General features: G+C 31.6%; 1 protein-coding gene across 7 annotated transcripts; it reads left to right on the forward strand.

Annotated features, from left to right (window-relative positions):
• The first annotated feature begins 1,017 nt into the window (after positions 1-1,017).
• Positions 1,018-17,912, forward strand: Fmr1 (synaptic functional regulator FMR1). 7 transcript variants are annotated; one of them, XM_012370791.2, is made up of 15 exons: positions 1,018-1,178; positions 1,604-1,656; positions 2,591-2,741; positions 3,610-3,773; positions 4,692-4,857; positions 4,975-5,045; positions 6,525-6,596; positions 8,032-8,179; positions 8,312-8,449; positions 9,076-9,114; positions 10,890-11,033; positions 12,560-12,770; positions 13,659-13,874; positions 15,203-15,304; positions 16,026-17,912. In XM_012370791.2, exons 1-15 carry the CDS (start codon positions 1,029-1,031, stop codon positions 16,211-16,213), a joined length of 2,013 nt encoding a protein of 670 aa, XP_012226214.2. In that variant the 5' UTR covers positions 1,018-1,028; the 3' UTR covers positions 16,214-17,912. The 7 variants fall into 7 exon arrangements, with proteins under 7 accessions (XP_012226214.2, XP_067203632.1, XP_012226215.2 ...); XM_067347531.1 differs by lacking the exon at positions 15,203-15,304; XM_012370792.2 differs by lacking the exon at positions 9,076-9,114.
• Positions 17,913-18,796: the final 884 nt, after the last annotated feature.

Genomic DNA, 18,796 nt, shown 5'->3' on the forward strand with positions numbered 1-18,796 from the left:
TTTATAGTAAAATAGTGATTGATCAACCCTAGATCGTTCAAACCCCGTTTATTCGAAAACGCTATTAATTAGTTGGTTCTGAAAGTAAGAACCAATCACGTTCGATTGCTACTAAGCGGTTTGTTCTGCTGAACGCGCCCAATACTAATTGCAGGTTAAAGGCCATCACACACAAAATGACATAACTGCATATGCATTGCATAAGACCGTCTCGACCAATGAACATCTAGCATAAAGGCGCCATATTGATTTACATAGCATGCTCATTGGTCGAGACGGTCTTATGCTATGCATATGCAGTTATGTCATTTTGTGTGTGATGGCCTTAACAGGTCGGAACACTTCTCGGTTTAAGGCCGGAGCACAGACTTTTGCATAAAGCATAACGCATAAGCATAAGGAAATTGATTGGTCCATTTCCTTATGCATTTGCTTATGCTTATATATAGACCAATCAATTTCCTTATGCTTATGCGTTATGCTTTATGTAAAAGCTTGTGCTCTCGGCTTTAGTTTAGTGGCTGCCAACATCTAAAAAATAAAATAAGCCAAACTAGCACGGTCGAAATACACCCTTCACACAACTTGCATAGTCGCATAAACATATGCATAAGGAAATTGATTGGTCCATAAGCAAATACATAAGGAAATGAACCAATCAATTTTTTTATGCATATGTTTATGCGACTATGCAAGTTTGTCTGGATAGGCCCTATAGGCCATCACACACAAAATGACATAACTGCATATGCATAGCATAAGACCGTCTCGACCAATGAGCATGCTATGTAAATCAATATGGCACCTTTATGCTAGATGTTCATTGGTCGAGACGGTCTTATGCTATGCATATGCAGTTATGTCATTTTGTGTGTGATGGCCTTTATGTCTTGCATCGAATGTAGACGTAATGTAAATCCTGCATAACTAGCGCTAAGAATTTTTTTTTGCGAAAGGTGATAAGCCTTGCACTTGGCAGCACTGAGCGCACTGCCCAATACTGCCTCGGCGTCATGGAACAGAGTCGCATGATTGGCGAACAGGAAATTCGCAGCCCCGAATTCGTGCGGGTGCCCGCTCTTCAGCATGCCTACCGCAAAGGAGGCGAACCGTCACACAAAAGCAAGATGGAGGATCTCACAGTCGAAGTATGCGGCGAAAACGGAGCGTATTATAAGGTTCGTTCTGTGGAAAGTATACAAAAAAGCGGGTGGAGGACACGAGCGATAGATAGGCCGAGCTGCGAGCCGCGGTGCGGTCGTAATCTCGTGAAACGGGAGTTCGTACTTCTTGAATGCACGGTCCTCAAATGTTCGCGAACTAACGCGGCTTCTTCCGACGCCATGTCTCGTTTGACAGGGCGTGATTTTCCTTTCGGTTCGTATTGCCGTGCGCGACGATCCGCTCGACTCTGGGAAACTTGTTAACAACACATATCAAAATGACATGCAAATCCCTAACTGCATGACCTTCCCGCACCTTACTCCCCTTCCCATCCCTATGAATTGCGATTTTACGTTCAACTAATCCACATTACTCGCTACACTCCTGATTCTTGTAAAGACAACTATTTATTATATGCTTTATGTAAAACTTTTTTCAGGCCTTTGTCACTGATGTCTTTGACGAGGAAGTTTTGGTAACTTTTGAGAATGAGTAAGTTTTTCTCTCTCTACTTCTCATATTTGACAAGAGCATGTAATATTTTTTTATATCTCTGATTTATATCTCGATGCCTTATGCCAATACAATATTATGGAATCTGTTGAAAACCTTTGTATTATTGTATATCGATACACAATGGTAAATTATCAATGGTTTGCTCCTTTCTTGCTAATAAACATTTTAAATTTACATGATAATTTTTCAAAATTTGTTGATAGCTATACTCTATATTTCTTAGTATGAAATGATATATTATTGTGTTGAAATCTTGTTTATCTTATGCGATACTTTTAATATCTATAATCGTGTAATGCATTAATTCGCATAAGACGGTTATATTTGTCTTTCATAATATACAATGGATTTTCATAATAACAATTGATAAAAAATATAATGCAAAATCAGAAATCTTTACTTTTTAAATGTAAAATAAAATATTAATTTGTTGTGAAAAGTTTTAATACTGATTATGTGCATATGTACATATATATGTGTATGTATATGTGTGTACGTATATGTATATATATATATATATATATATATATATATAAAACAATAAAATAAAAGATGTAATATGCATTTGTACATGAATAGAGCATTCCAGTTTATAATTGTTGTAGATTGCAACAACTTGTAAAATAACTTCAGAGTATTATGTGTATTACTTAAATATACTAATATGTATACAAATACACATTTTTGGCTATTTTGCTATGCTGTTGTAATATTTTCCAAACTTTTTTCTTATTAATAAAGATCTGATTAAAATAAATATCTTTCTGTTTTATATATAGTTTTTTAAACATACATGTAAAAAACCTGTACTTAAATATTTTTTATAACGCGATACTTCATGCAGAATGTAATATAAAGTATGATAATTATACAACTTAAACTCTAATTAAATTTATAATGCACATTTTAGCTGGCAACCAGAATCGAAATTCCCATTTGCTCAAGTCCGTCTACCTCCAAAAGATGGTTCCAAATCAGAATTTCAAGAGAACCAGGAGATTGAAGTATTCTCTAGATCTAATGATCAGGAAGCGTGGGGTTGGTGGAAAGCACTTATCAAGGTATGTAAAGCAATTTTTTAACAAATCTAAACTTGTGTAATGTATATAACAATATGTATTTCCGTACGTAGATATACACACTTGCATTATCTCTTAATAGCACTTCTCAAGATAATTTGGAATTTATTTATTTTCTAAAAGAAGATAAATTATAATAATAATTAGTAATAAACCCCATTATTAAATTACAATAGCTTTCAAACGGAATATTATATCTGTGCCTATTCAAAGAAAAGAAGAAAAGGTTTTTTATAACAAAATGTTAGTTTTTTAGGTTGTTTTAATATCTACAAGCCATAAATTTTTTACTAAAATTGATCCACAATTGTTATTTATAAAATTTAGATAAAAATTGAGTCTTAAAGAAAGAAACTTTACGTGTCATTTTTGTTATATTTTTTTAAGAGATAGAAAACTCATAATTAAGCTTACATCAAATTTTTACTATATAAGAAATATCGTAATTATTTTTAAATATTTTGCATTTTTTTCCAAAAGTTGATTTGTGTCATAAAACAAGTTTAAAGAAATGCTTTAGAGAGCATCATGTTTATTCGTCCATTTATAATTTTGAGCAGATATGTATAGAATTTTATTTTAAAGTTTAGTTTTATAATAAAGATATTTATTTTGTAGCAAATTAGAAAATATAGAAAAATGACGATCTTTTTCATCACACACACATGTGCACGTTTTGCGCGTACACATACTTGAAAATATGATTTAATACAACGTAATGTAATTTAATACTTTTTAATGCGAAAAATACAGCCAAGATATGAAATAGAAAGAGAAATAGAGATAGAAAAATTGATTAATATTATTATGTAATGTAAAATCTTTATTTTTTAATTATATAATTCTTTAGATGAGTAAAGGAGGTTTCCAAGTAGTGGAATACTTGGGATGGGACTACACATATACTGAAATTGTAGCTAGCGAGCGACTAAGAGCCAAAAATCCAAATCCGCCTATTGACAAAAACACATTTCACAAGATCGAAATTGAAGTACCTGAAGAGCTCAGAGAATTGTGAGTAATTAAAAAGAAGGAAATAAGTTATTTGTGATATATAAGTATCTAAATAAAGAAATTTGTATATATTTATGGATAGTAATTATAATCGTTATTCAAAGTTTGACATTTCTATAAAATAGCTTTTTAAAATTTCCCAAGTGTTAATAAGAGCACTTTATTACTATTATTATTATTACTATTATTAAATGATTTCCATGAGAAAAATAATTCTACTTATGTGAAATTTTTTTGCACATTGAATTGGAATCTACAGCTGAAAGTTTGGGGTTCTGAATCGCGCGCGCGCGCAAACTCAATGTGACAATTGAAAAGTAAAAATATGGATTTTATATAATGGATTTTACAAAAGTTCTTTTTCGGCAAGTTTTGCAAATTTCTAATTTGAAAATTAAGATGTAAATTTTTTAATTCAAGAATAAAGTAAAAAGTATAAGATAAAATATGGTTGAGTTCAAAAGTTTGTTGATATTTAATTAAATGCGATATGTAGATTAAAATTTTGAAATAGAATAAATTTTATTTTGTTCTATAGAAATAATATTTCATTGAATTAAAAAATGTTGATGCCATATTTGAAATAATAAAATCATAACTCGTAAAAATAAATTTGATAAGAATAGAATAATTTTTCAAATATTCATGTGCTATATTAAAGATTTGCCATATTGCCAAATTTGAAAATTTTGACCACAGATTCAAATTTAGCAATCCCGTAAAGTTTATGAATGTGTCTTTGGAGAAATTCTTTAATTGAAAAGTACTTATTTTTTAAAAGTCATTACACACTAGCAGTCAATTTTCAAATAACGTGTGTGTGTGTATATATATATATATATATATATATGCATTGTTGAAACTTGAGGAATTAGGTATATAAAGAAATAATTAAGTCAAGTGTGTTACTTATTACAGTGCGAAGATGGACAATGCACATAAGGAATTTCAAAAAGCGATAGGGGCAGCAGTGTGCCGATATGTGCCTGAACGAGGAGTACTGCTGGCCATCTCCCGTCATGAAAATCTACATCGTCACAGTAGCATGCTCCAAGAAATGCACTTTCGAAACTTATCGCAAAAGGTGAATTGCTTTAATTTTGATATTCGAAAAAGTCTACTGTGTTTGCGTATGTGTACATGCACGCACAAATATTTGCAAATATACTTAAATACTTAAATATACTTAAATACTTTGTAGGTTTTGCTATTGAAAAGAACCGAAGAAGCGGCACGTCAGCTTGAATCCACTAAACTTCAAACAATAGGGGGGTAAGTTATTAATATTTTTTAATTTTTGTAAATAACAAAAAATCTTGTGAGATTGTTTACCTGCCCTTGTCCATGTACTGTCCTGGTTACCATCCTGTCTGTGGTTTGCATTTACTGGCAGAAAATTAGATCACAAGATTTCTAATCATTAATCTCAATATGTCCGCTTTAATATCATGTAACTTCATGAATGTGATTACATAGGTATATCATAAGTAGTGTTTATCATACATCTTGTTTCTTATTTTTTCCATCTCTATCAGGAATATGACTATTATGATACATAAAATATTGAACTATTATGATAGAATTTTATATTATTAAGGTTCACAATTAACTGTGTTCGTTTAAACTCATCTTCTATTATAACAAGTAAAATACAAGTACAATAAGGAATTTTATATGCACTGTAATTAATTTATTTTTGCGTTATGGCAGATACCTTCCGCTAAAACATTAGATCATAAGCATGGTCATATGCATCGCAGACACAATCATTACTGATTATTTTACTAAAATATTTTTTTAAAGGAGGGAATGCTGTTTTAAATGTATTAACTAAATTTTATAGTAATTGATATATTATTTCAATCAGAATAACATATGAAAATATTACATTGTAGAATATTTACACAAATATTTGATCACTCCTTGAATTTATACTGCCTTTGATTTTTTACTCATAATGTTTACAGATGGAAAAAAATAATTTAATAGATATGCACTTTTGAAATAAAAAATAAACTTGACAAATGGTACACAAGTGATACGGAAATTAAATATTTTGTCTTACAAGACTAAAAATATTATATAATTATAAAAACAAATAAACAAGATTAAAATATGCTAACGAGAGGAAACGATTGATATTGAGAAAAAACACAAGGAATTCTTTTCAAAAATTCCATTGCATTTCGCATTGGTATACTTTGCAAAATTATAAGTGCAAAAATTAGTACAACCAATTGGTTCCTCTTATCATTCTACGTATAAAAATGTTAAGGTAAGGTAGTTGAAAAATGAATACGTTATGAGATATTTTAGATACTCACTTGAAATGAGATTCTGTGCATGTGTGCGTGCGTAATCTTCCTTCCCAACGCGCGCATATATATAGTTTATAAACATTGTTAAAAACACAAACATAACAAATGTAAACTAAAAGTTATTGAAGATTATTCAAGCTGAAAAAAGTGCAGACATTTTAATTTTCCAACTTTGAAAATTGATTTTACAATCAGAGCTTTTTATATATATATATATATATATATATATATATATATATATATATATATATATATATATCAAAAGCTTCAACAGATTCTACATTAGCAACATTTACGCAAATAAACTTAGAAGAAAGTGTCGTACTTGAGTGTCTGCACGCATTAATCAAGAGCAAACAGACAGAATGGCAGGGACATAGGATAGGGCCATTCTATAATGAGTTTTCACTGAGTTGCACCATTCTTATTTCAGCAAATTTAGATCTTCAAACTTTATATATCAGCGTGTCTCAGACTTTGAGGCAGGAGTGAAAACAAATTCAAGGTGAGATCACAGCAGCGTGGTTTAGAGTTAAGTTTAGCTTACTGTATGATAAAACACAATTACATTTTTTAAAGGACAAATGGATCTACACTTTAAACGTGCATGCTTCAGCGTTATGTAGTATATTCACTAAAATCCATGTGCTTCAAGTACACTGATATATAAAACGATTATTTATATCTTTCTCCATTTATTATGTGCTGTGTAGTAGGATCTTGGTGAGGTAGCCAACAAATATATACGTGTAGCTGTGATCAGTTCCCAATTTCATTTTGTATTGATTTATACATTAAGTAGATTCTTAATCCTATTGTTTTTCAAGAACGCCGAAACTCTTGGCCTGCCAATGTTTGAGAAACACTGATATAATCCATCTAGCACATATATTTATGCAAATGGTGGCTCTATCCCATGTATTGTTACGAAAATGTGTACACGACACACAACAAAAGTTATAGAAAAGTCATCAGTTGAAACTATTGTATATTCTATTTTAAGAATATGAATATTTTAATCGTAGGTAACATTGACAATACTAAAACACTTTGTTCGGCATATCTTGACTGATCTTTATACGTAGACAATGTTGTATTGCTTTAGTCGCGAGTGTGCTACAATAGTTTACTTTCTCAAGAAAATGAAAATTTTTCGTTAAGTTTGTGATATAATAACGTACAAGTATCATATTATAAACAAAATGTAAATTAGAATCTTTGCTATTCTGTCTTTTTATAAATTAGCCATTGTAAAGAGTGCATAATTATATATTTGGAATATAAAAAAGAGAAATTAATGATACTGCAATATATAATTTTAATTAATGAGTGCATGTACGATTGCCTAACATTTACATTATATATATGTATAATGTCGAGAAAGTTTTCAGGCAGAATTTGGTTTGAAATATAGAAACACTTGAGAAATATTTTAACTTTTCCCTTTCTGCTACTGTATATATTTACGTATGTTGCATGGCTATTGTATGTTTTCAGACATATCAGATAAAATTGTCATTATTACAGATATCCACAGCTTTAATAGAAATAATTTATTTGTATCTGCCAAAAATGCAAGCCATTGACAAGGATATTCTAGAAAGATGTGTCATATTTTTTGCTTTTCTATAATATCAATATATTGTACTTGTAGCATGTTGCGCGACAAATATTTATATTGTAAAATTAATAAATATTAGAAGGTTTATCTCATATAACAATAACATTCAAGCTATAATTGAGAAATTAATGTTGAAACGAGGAGATAAAAAATGTAAAAAACATATACAAATATTAAATATATATATATTTTTTTTTCTTGTTAAATTTTAGGTTTTAAAATGTTTAATTGTTGTTTTCACAAAATTTGTAAAATATGTCATTTTTGGAAAAAAGAAATCATAAAGAAAATACGAAAATCTTATTTTGTCTTCTTTTAGATATACTGACGAATTTAATGTTCGAGAAGATCTTATGGGACTAGCTATCGGTGCTCATGGTGCAAATATTCAGCAAGCACGAAAAGTTGATGGCATTACAAATATAGAATTAGAAGAAAATTCATGCACATTTAAAATATATGGAGAGGTATCAATGACAAATTATTATTTGTGACTGTTTTAGAACATTTGCCAGTTATTTATTTGTGAAATGGTTCTATGTGATATACATTATTTCGACAAGTATAGAGAATTTATCGAGTATCTTTCTCAATCGCAGACACATGAAGCAGTGAAAAAAGCTCGATCGATGCTGGAATACAGTGAGGAATCTATACAAGTTCCACGGGTTTTGGTAGGAAAAGTAATTGGGAAAAATGGTCGCATTATCCAAGAAATCGTCGACAAAAGTGGTGTAGTAAGTATATTTTATTATCAGTTTGTAAAAAAAGGAGAGAGAGAGAATGTGCGTGTGTGAGTGTGTGTGGGTGTGTGTGCGCGCGCGTGTGTGTGTTTATATTCCCAACTACTACTTTCACAGAGTTGATATCTCAGGTAGGGATTAATTCTTGTTCCTGAATTAATAATATCTGAGAAAAAAAGATGATTGAATACAACAACTCTAGTATTATATAAGCATATCAATTTTCATTTTCAGTTGATACAATATGATTTTATTAGAACTATTAAATTTAAAGTGTACATGGATTATATGTAATACTTTACAGATCTTCTACATCTACTGATATATCTATTTGATATGTATATATAAACATATATATATATATATATATATACATATATCACTCAGGGTATGTAGCAATTGTTGCCGAAATTTCCAACACGCGTTTCAATTATAACAGTTATTGCAGGCGCTTTGCATTACACAACATATACACAAATTCTCAGAGTTTATTTGCGTCGGGTTGTATTTAAGAACTCTGCAGTCAAAATTATTATGATCCAACATTCAATTGAAAATGGAAGTTATAATATTCATGAGACGTTAGATTATGTATGATATACCTTGTTTGTTCTCGGTAGATAACAACTGGCTCGAGTGGGAATATACATGTTGATAAAGTAAGTATGTCATTTTCTATTGTTTGTAATTTTATTCCATCAAATTTCTTCAATCAATTATTCATACCATGTCTGGAAGCACTCGCAAGTCTTACATGAAACCACTCGGGCCAGTTCTTTTAAGTTGTGTCAAATAACTATCTTTTATTTGTATAATCAGGCCTGTATTCATATTTCACATTTAGCATTAAAAGTGACTGACTGCTTCGCTCTAAATATGATTTGTCTGTGTCAAATATCAAATCACTGCTATGATATTGATGATTATATGGCCGCTTATTTAACGCTAAATGTGCATTGTGTATATATGGTAGGATTGAGAAGTAACTCGTTGTAACGTCCTTACCGTTACAGTTACTTTCTTCGATAATTTATCGATAACGGCGTTGCTCACTTTTTTCTATCTGTAATAGAAACAGTAATCTTATTACAGTTCTTTGATAACGAGTGACCAATTTGACAGTTTAAATTTCTTTTTATTGTTATTTTGTATTCATTGACACGAAGGACAGGAAAAAGACGATACGTTGTTTTAACGACGACAATGTGTTTTTTTCAAACGAACCAAAGTGACGAAGACAACCTCGCAATTAAAAATTGATAAAAATTTTCGGCAAAATTGGATAAAATTTTATTTTTATGAAAATGCAAGATTTTTTACCTTACTAAGTTTTGTTCCAAAGTAAAAAATATTGCATCTTGAAAAGCAGAAATCTTTTTAATAGATAAAATGAAGAGAAAACAGAATATACATGCATCGATGAATGAGCAATTGAATAATTTTGTTGGTTCGATTTAATCGTTTAAAATGTTACTTTTGTCACACATATTTAAATTTTAAATACAAAATAAAATTAAACATTCTTTTACACTATTAGTTTGAATGATCTATTTCGACGCGTAAGCTTGAAAATGTTGAGATACAAATAAGAAATTTTTTTTCTCTCTCTACAGTTTGTCGTTAAATTTTACAATGTAAATCACATTATTACTTTATTTTTATTTTTTTTTTTGTAGATCTTTTATGACGATCTTTAAAATTATTTTAATTTTTAAATTAAAATAACCTTTACATTATTACTTTTGAGGAAGGCACTTCAAGTCGGCGACACTAATATTATTATCTTGTGATAATATTATTATATTGCAATAACATATGTCATACATACATGTGTTGTCCTATGTAATGTTAAGATTTAAAATGACATTGCTCTTGTGAATATTTTCAGAAAAAAATGTTTATACAGAGAAATATTCATGTTGAAAAAATGATCCCCTGATCATAAAAAGCAAAAGATCTCTAAACTATATCTCTCTTGGGATCTCTCTATGATCATAAATCTACATTATAATTGCCATACACTTTATCAATGCGAAAACTTATAATTGCGATGTATATTATTCCCAAAATTTTAATGTTGAAAAAGTAAAGGTTCTGCCATCTGACTGATGTAAAAATTTATAATCGCGATAGGTATTGTTCAAAAAAGATGTTAATGTAAGAAAGGTAAAAGTATTGATACATTTTTATTGTACTTTTCAAACGTATCGACACTTTTTCCAAACTGAGGTCCCTTTCGGGATGTAAAGAATATAAAGAATATAAAGAATATTTAAGCAAATTTTCGCAGACTGATCAACAAGTCTATTGATGGAAATGACAAACGGCAGTGACTGAAAACTGATGGGCTGAAATACGATTTTAAATATCTCTTGCCGGTAATCAATGTCTCTAAGTGTATTGAAAACGCAATTTTAATAATTGCGAATTTCAGGTAAGGGTAAAAATAGAAGGAGACAACGAACCTCAACCAACGATTCCGCGGGAGGAAGGTCAGGTGCCCTTTGTCTTTGTCGGTACTGTTGAAAGCATCGCCAATGCCAAAGTTCTATTGGAATATCATTTGGCACATTTAAAGGTACAATTTCACGTCCAAGTATCGTGCAATTCTAATGTGTGTTTCATGTAAAACAAACATCTCAATAGAGTTGCAAGATATGAAGATATATTTATTATATTTATTACAAAGTCGGATAGACGTTTTTAAAACATATTTAATTAATATTTCAACATAATCAGCACTTTAGTTTAGTGTCAAAGCATTTATTCAGCCTAAAAGTCTTTGTAGTCCGATGTTACAGAATTCCACTACCCGCGCGTACAATTATTATACTTTATTTTTACCTCTTTGTCTTCGTCAAACTTTTTATCGGCCAAACATTTCTTTAAGAACAGGAAACAAATAAAAATTGCTCAAATTGTAAACTGGCTGCAAAGTTTCAAGTGGGAAATCTTGAATGATTTCTCTTTCACAGTTCAGAAGACTGGATACACCAGCGGCGGAACTGAAACTTGAAATCGGAATACAACACTTGCATCCAGGCTAAATAAATGTCTTGACGAGAGTGGTGGTTATGTTGATAAGTAACTGAATGTACCTATGTGAGGCAATATACCATTAAAAAATCAAGTTCCACGATATAAGAAAAAGTTCAAATAATTTAACTAAAATGTCTCTTTGACAACATATTACTGATTGGGAGGGAAAAAACATCAAAAGTATTTAGTAATATTTGACAATCTTTTTACAAATATATTTTCTCTTAAATCTGAGAGAATAAACTTTTAATCGCATTTATTGAACAACGTGCACTTAACATACATTCGGCTATAGCACTTTGTTGCTACATTTTCACCACTTGATCTTTTATATATGTTAAGCGTATTAAAACTTGCATTTTTTTTATCGCATTTATTTAAAAATTACACGATAAATAATCTAAAACTTTTTTTCAATGTTTATATATATTTTTCTTCTGCTATTCAGTTGTTTTGTTTTTTTGTAAAAATCTTAAGTGTGATTTATGGATTTGAAAATAATGCATTAGCAACAGCTTGGTATAAATGTAACATTTTTTTGATAGTGCTATTATAAATATCTCTCAGCTTTTAAACGGTCACTTTATATCATTACATAGATATTTAGGCTAGATAACATTTTGATTAACATCTTAAAGTTAACACTTGAAAATATTCTGGAGAAAATGATTTAGCGCGACACGTTTGAATGCCGATGCAAGAATGTGAAAAATGTCAAGCAACCCCGTGATGGCCCCTTTTATTTCGACATTTATGTCGAAAGATATGAACGAGCGCTCTTATGAAACTGTTGTACAGTTTAATTATATTTTCCATTTCCCATATAACTATTCAACTAATTTAACTTGTTAAAAATCAATGAGCCTTTTGCAGCACTCGCTGATACTTTTCGACATGAAGGAGAAAAGGCGTTGTCGCACTTGGCATTCGAACGGTTAAGAATGTTTTTAGCCTTTTTTTCTTTTAATTTTTATTCCGCTTATGTATATTTACTTCTTGGACCACTTTCGTATATTTGAATATCAAGGAATTATTATACTGTGTATCATATAATGTGTACTGTAGGAAGTAGAGCAGCTTCGACAGGAGAAATTGGAAATTGATCAACAATTACGAAGTATGCACGGCTCGACTACAGGACCGATACCTAGTTTTCCTCCCACGAGACGAGGAATGGTTGCAGGACCTGAAGAGGGTGTCAGTGGTCGTGGTGGTCGTGGTGGTCAATCGCGAGGACGTGGCTCTCGAGGTAGAGCTCCCACCAGACACAATGCCGGTAATATTATTGCTTATTTCTTCTTCTTCTTCTTCTTCTTCTTCTTCTTCTTCTTCTTCTTCTTCTTCTTTAATTCTGGCAAAGACTAAGGTCTACTTTGTCTAACCAATTTTATCTTTCTTGATCACTTGTGTCCAATTATGTGTTGGTGTGGATATGTGTATAGACCGCAATGAGCTCAAGTCCGTGAGTTTACTAAGCCCAAATGACTGTGCGGTTCACTTATCCTTGCGGAATTGTTGCTTATTTTACTAAAACTCGAACGAGTGCCGTAATATGACAGATGTGACACTGGGACCGGAACAGTTATCCATCATAGATTCTCATCATAAATTTATCACTATACTGGAAATCCTATTTTAACAGTAAACTTTTCGTTGTGTTTGTTTATTAGCGTACCTACGTGCAAGTACATACGTCAACTACAAATATACACACATATCTATTGCACACCATTCTGACCATTTTTATCGCTTAATCTTTTTACATGTCAAACATATTAAAAATTGCGTACTTTTCACTACGTTTATTTAACAAACAAATATGTACACGGTTTGGACGATAAAATTTAAAAAATGAAGTATTAATACCAGTTTGATACAAATGTTACATAATAATAGGTAATAGTGTTATTTACAATTATAGATATTTCAATTTTAAAACGGTGAATTTCTTTTTTTATAGCTTATATTCAAATGTTAAGATATCGTTCTGATTAACTAGTCAAAATTTTACGAAAATCTAAAGAAATTGATTTTGCGTGACTACCTATCTGATCTTAATCTTATCTATCTGGGTATTATAAAATGCAAGTAAAAATATATATTTTTTTTATTGTGGTTTACTTTGTGAAAATTCTCACTATTGACCATTGACATTCCTCTTCAGGTTTACGTAGAGACACTTTAGACGGCAGTGAAGATCGTGTCCGAGATTTACCACCGAGAGGCGGCCATCAAGGAGGTGCCGGTAATTCAGGGTATATGAGTGGCAGGCAAGGTCGTCCCCCAACCCAGCGTAGAGATCGTAGAGACGAACGTCGTCGTACCACAGACGACGAAGACACTGTTTTAGACAGCCAAGACGTTTCAAGCATTGATAGAGGTAATAATCCTCATTATTTTGCATATTAAAGCTACTTTAGCATTATTTTGCGTGCGTGCGTGCGTGCGTGCGTGCGTGCGTGCGTGCGTGCGTGCGTGCGTGCGTGCGTGCGTGCGTGCGTGCGTGCGTGCGTGCGTGCGTGCGTGCGTGCGTGCGTGCGTGCGTGCGTGCGTGCGTGCGTGCGTGCGTGCGTGCGTGCGTGCGTGCGTGCGTGCGTGCGTGCGTGCGTGCGTGCGTGCGTGCGTGCGTGCGTGCGTGCGTGCGTGCGTGCGTGTGTATGTCTGTGTGCACATTGATCGTAACCTTACCGTTTCGTCCTAAAGATAACAACATATGGTGTATCAAACTACTTTTAGGTCATTATTCATAATCGTAAAAAAGTTTCCGTTTTTTATTGAGAGCGTAATTAATTACAGATTTGTATTCATAAATCGTTATTTTGATTGATATTTTACAAATATTTGTTTTATAAATTTTTAATTAGAAAAATATGTTATTTAAAGTTTATAATATATGAATAATCTTTGATTTTTTGTAAGAATTCACAGTTGGTGAATCTTTAATTAATAACTCAAATAATCATCGTTTTGACAAATAAGGCCTTTAATTATAATTAATAATAACTTTTCTCTCAAGCATCGGTTTAATATCGTCTATTGATTTCTCGTGTAATTTGTCTTCAAAAATTATTCAGCTATTGTATAGAAATTTATTATGGATTGATCACTGATACAATAACTGAAAATGAGCTAGATAAAGAGAACGCAAATATGTTGAATGTCTGTTACCTGTTGAAATCAACGTGATGTGTCAGGTTTTCATTCTTTGCCTTTGTGCTAACATTGTCAGTCTTTATCTTTAATAATATTAAAATAATTTTGTATGTATGTGTATATATGTATGTATGTATGTATATACATGTGCAATTTGTCTTTGAAATAAGCAACACAATTAAATCTATCATTAAAAAATCTGAGACAAAATGACAAGTGACAAGTACGAATAGACGTTTGATAAGTCAAAGCTTACTTGAAGACTATAAATTCTTGTAAGAGTCGAGTAAAAATTGACAAACAATCAAGGATTTATAAAATTATGATTACTGAAATTTTATATAATTATCGACTATGAACGCGAGCATGTAATTCGCATGAAATATGAAGCAAACTCTTGTGACCATCTAACGCTAATCTAGTCGAATTTTATTCTAATGCATGCTATTAACGTAGGCAGTGCAGCTTCCGTTATATTTGGCCAAGTTTACAATTTAAGTGTTAATTTTTGTTACGAGTTGAAGATAGATGGTCACAATAGTTGTGTGCATGTAGAGTCAGTGTCGAGTATGGAAGGAGGATCTAAAGGAATAAGACGAAGGCGACTTGGACGTTTGCGACAACCAAGTATGACGCCGACAAGTATTACTCAAACAGGTAACTTACTTTCAAAACAAAATTGCGCGTAAACTTGCAATTTCCTAATTGAAGACTTTTACATTATAGTAATATCCATAAACTAGACATCTTAACTGCTTAGTAATTTAATTATTTAATCGTAATTAAAAATACATTAATTTGCTAAACTACACAGTTTACACTATTACATTATATACGGGGGGGGGGGGGGGGGGCAGTTTGTGAAGCATAGCCATCGAACCTCCACTGACGACACTACCCAGCTTCGAACAAAGGCATGCGTGACATTCTTTAGGACGATCGGTTGTATTAATCCCTTAAGACATTAATGACGCATATGCGTCATTTCAAAGAAAATATTTTCCAAGAATTTTCGTAAAATGTATTCACTGTACTCTTGGTCGTTTTGTGGGATCGCTGATTTCGAATTTTTTGATCAAAATTTTGCAATTTTTCACATTGTTAATTGAGTTCAAAATGGTCACATTGGATTCACACAATAAAAAATTCCAACATTTCTACCGCAGATTTAAATTTAGTGGCCCGAATACATATATACAACAGAAAAATTGACAGAAAAATTTAATCGTTTCGTAGAATAGATTGTTGAAAAAAATGAAACATTCCTAACATTTAAGGGATTAAAAGGTGAAAGCTTTTTAATAGATTGATACGCACATAGATGCCTATCATCTGTATAAACAAAAACATTCAGAGTTAATCTTATGCATTTGTTTAGGCAGTAATGCCGGCCCGTGCGATCAATCAACAATGAACAGCAAGGAAGGAACTCCCGCGAACGACGTTTCCGTATCTAACAGCAGTTCCCAAGGACCTAAAGGTCAAAGAGAACATCGGTCTCGTCCTCCTCGTATGCAGCAGAGCAATAAGCCTAAAGAAGCTCTGGTTAACGGTACCAGTGGCTAAAGCAACCGTTGCGTTATCGACAACCACTATTAACGTTGCTACGTTACACCTGATGAGAGCTATTAACTCCCAAGCACGTAACATGACGCATACCGATGCAAGGACTACACGATTATGGAACGCAACATGATTAGTCTACGCGCTCGTTGTTAAGACTGTTTGCTACCGATAAGAATACGACAATTGTTTAAGAAAAAAAAAATCATCACTCTCCTTAAACACATTTAAGGACACATATTAATATCCATGCATGGTTTAGTTTAATGATGGTAATTACACTGTCATGTTTGATATATGGATACATTCATTGGGAGATAGAGGATAGATATTTGGTAAGAAGGATTCCCTGATTGTGAAACTGTGCCTCATTTTTATACCGAGCTCCTAACTTATGTGGCAGTGGCTACGAATGTACTCTACGGTACACCTTGGTCACTCGTTAATGTTTAACGATCCGATATTAGGCTGGATAATCACGCGGCTCGTACGTCAATTATTGCTCCGAGTAGGTTTCATCTGGATATGTCGCTTGGGTACTTACTGAAATTATTCGGTATTTGTAGAAACGCGGTTTTTTTTACCGGCTACGACTTTAGGTTGATTTAGTTTTATAGTAGCATGCTCGAATCAACGTTATATATTCAATGTACTTTGCGTGAATCCATTCAAGTAAACTTGAGTTGTTTTATCAATAACTGCTACTACTGATACATACCGTCGTTGGATATCGTTCTGTAGAATACCAGAAAGAAATGCGACATAGCTAAGATGTAACTCGATATATGGTGCAAAGAAAATGGATTTCCGTTGTTAATCATAACAATTAACAATGGTAGGCGGCAGCTGTAAGAAATCCTGATTCAGAGGTGTTCCCAATGATGTTCCTTTCTATTTACTTGAGCAAATTGAGTTTTTCATTTATAATTATTCGTAGAGAGTTATTTAACAACACTAGATTTTTATGTTTCATTGCTGAGTGTTGATTAATAATATCATGATCATTGCGAAAATGACTTATTCGAATATAACACGAGATCAGATGTGCACAAGGAGTCGGTTTTTATTTCTGAATACACTTTTCACGTAATTTAGCCTTTTTCCCTCTTTTTTTTCTCTTTTTTCTCTTTTTTTCTTTTACTACAGTCTAAGCATACTATATCAAACTTTAGAATTTGATATCGAATTCATTTCTGCGTTGTTTCGCATGATTTAAAAAGAAAGTAAATGTATACTTAGTAATACCAATGTATGATGTGCCAGAGAAGGAATGATACATGTTTTATAATATCTAGCTAAAGTGCAGACTTAGCGCATACCTTTATTACTATAATACTACTTAGTCGAAATGTGGATGTCTGAACAAATAAACTAGCTTTACTATACTAAGCTATAAAATAGATATGATCAATTGTTTTAAATTGATGATCAATATTATAAAAAAAAATCAATTATATCAATTTAAAACAGTTGTCTCTTCTTCCGGATATGACAACAACTAATCGGACGTGTCTCATGAATTTTGCAAAAACACACGATGGTTGATGCAATATATTGACATCTAACAAAACAGCTGCCATTTTATCTGAATATTCTTATGGCAGCCAAAAACTGAGATATCCCCCAACTTGCTTGTTTCAGATACATTTGTATTGATTGCAATTTGTGCATAATTTAAGAATAAAACATTTCTGTACATAGACTGGCCATTGGTGTAATGAACCTTGAATTTCCTGTGATAAGCAATACTCGTAAAATGATACGCAATTCTTTTCTCACCTTTTTTCGGATTCTCGTAAATTGTTACTTTTTAAAAGTTACAAAATTTGAAAATATTTGAGACAAAAGAAAACAGTTGTACAATTACGAAGATGTATTGAATAATATATATATATTTGAAATTAACAACCTAAATATATTTACACAGTCATTTAGTTACTTGGTCACATTCCTAATATTTGATAAGAAAACCTATTATACAATATTTCTCTTATATATTTTTGCTATATAAATATGATAAAGCTTAACTTATATCATGCAACTTAATAAAACTTTAATTTTCAATTTTTGACTAGAGAACATAATTACAGACTTGTGTTCATAGATTGTTATTTAGCTATTAGAAATATTTGACCGACACGTTTGTTACACAAATTCTTTCCTTTTTTACAAGACATTGTTTAGTATGTAAATAATTTTCCTTAATTTTTAATTATTAGTACGAAGGTAACACACACTGTCTTACGTTTGTTTGGGAAAAACGAAGAGTGGTTTCCCGTAGTTTTTTGCACGTTGAATCTGAATATGGTTTTAAAAATTGCATTTTACATCAGGATTTTTAGAAAATTAAAGAAAAATGTCTCAAAAATGTGGCAATTTTTGCCATATTTTAATACTTATAATGTTATATAAAAAGTATTTTATTTTTATTTTTTTCGATAATTATTACATTGTAAAATACTACCTTTTCCCCCGTTAAAATGAATTGTTGATCGTTTTATTTACGATTTTTTTATGCTGAATCACTAACGAATTCTGATGTCGATAATAGGGGGGGTTTTGACCTGCTTTAATGCATTTTTTATC

This window comes from Linepithema humile, chromosome 1, assembly GCF_040581485.1.
Source record: "Linepithema humile isolate Giens D197 chromosome 1, Lhum_UNIL_v1.0, whole genome shotgun sequence".
NCBI classification, from domain to species: domain Eukaryota; kingdom Metazoa; phylum Arthropoda; class Insecta; order Hymenoptera; family Formicidae; genus Linepithema; species Linepithema humile.

Bases quoted from the DNA above. Each gene is read 5' to 3' on its own strand.
- Fmr1 (XM_012370791.2), top strand. From the start codon at position 1,029: ATGATTGGCGAACAGGAAATTCGCAGCCCCGAATTCGTGCGGGTGCCC. The intron at 8,180-8,311 runs GTATCAATGACA...TCTCAATCGCAG, and splicing joins CATTTAAAATATATGGAGAG to ACACATGAAGCAGTGAAAAA. The intron at 9,115-10,889 runs GTAAGTATGTCA...TGCGAATTTCAG, and splicing joins GGAATATACATGTTGATAAA to GTAAGGGTAAAAATAGAAGG.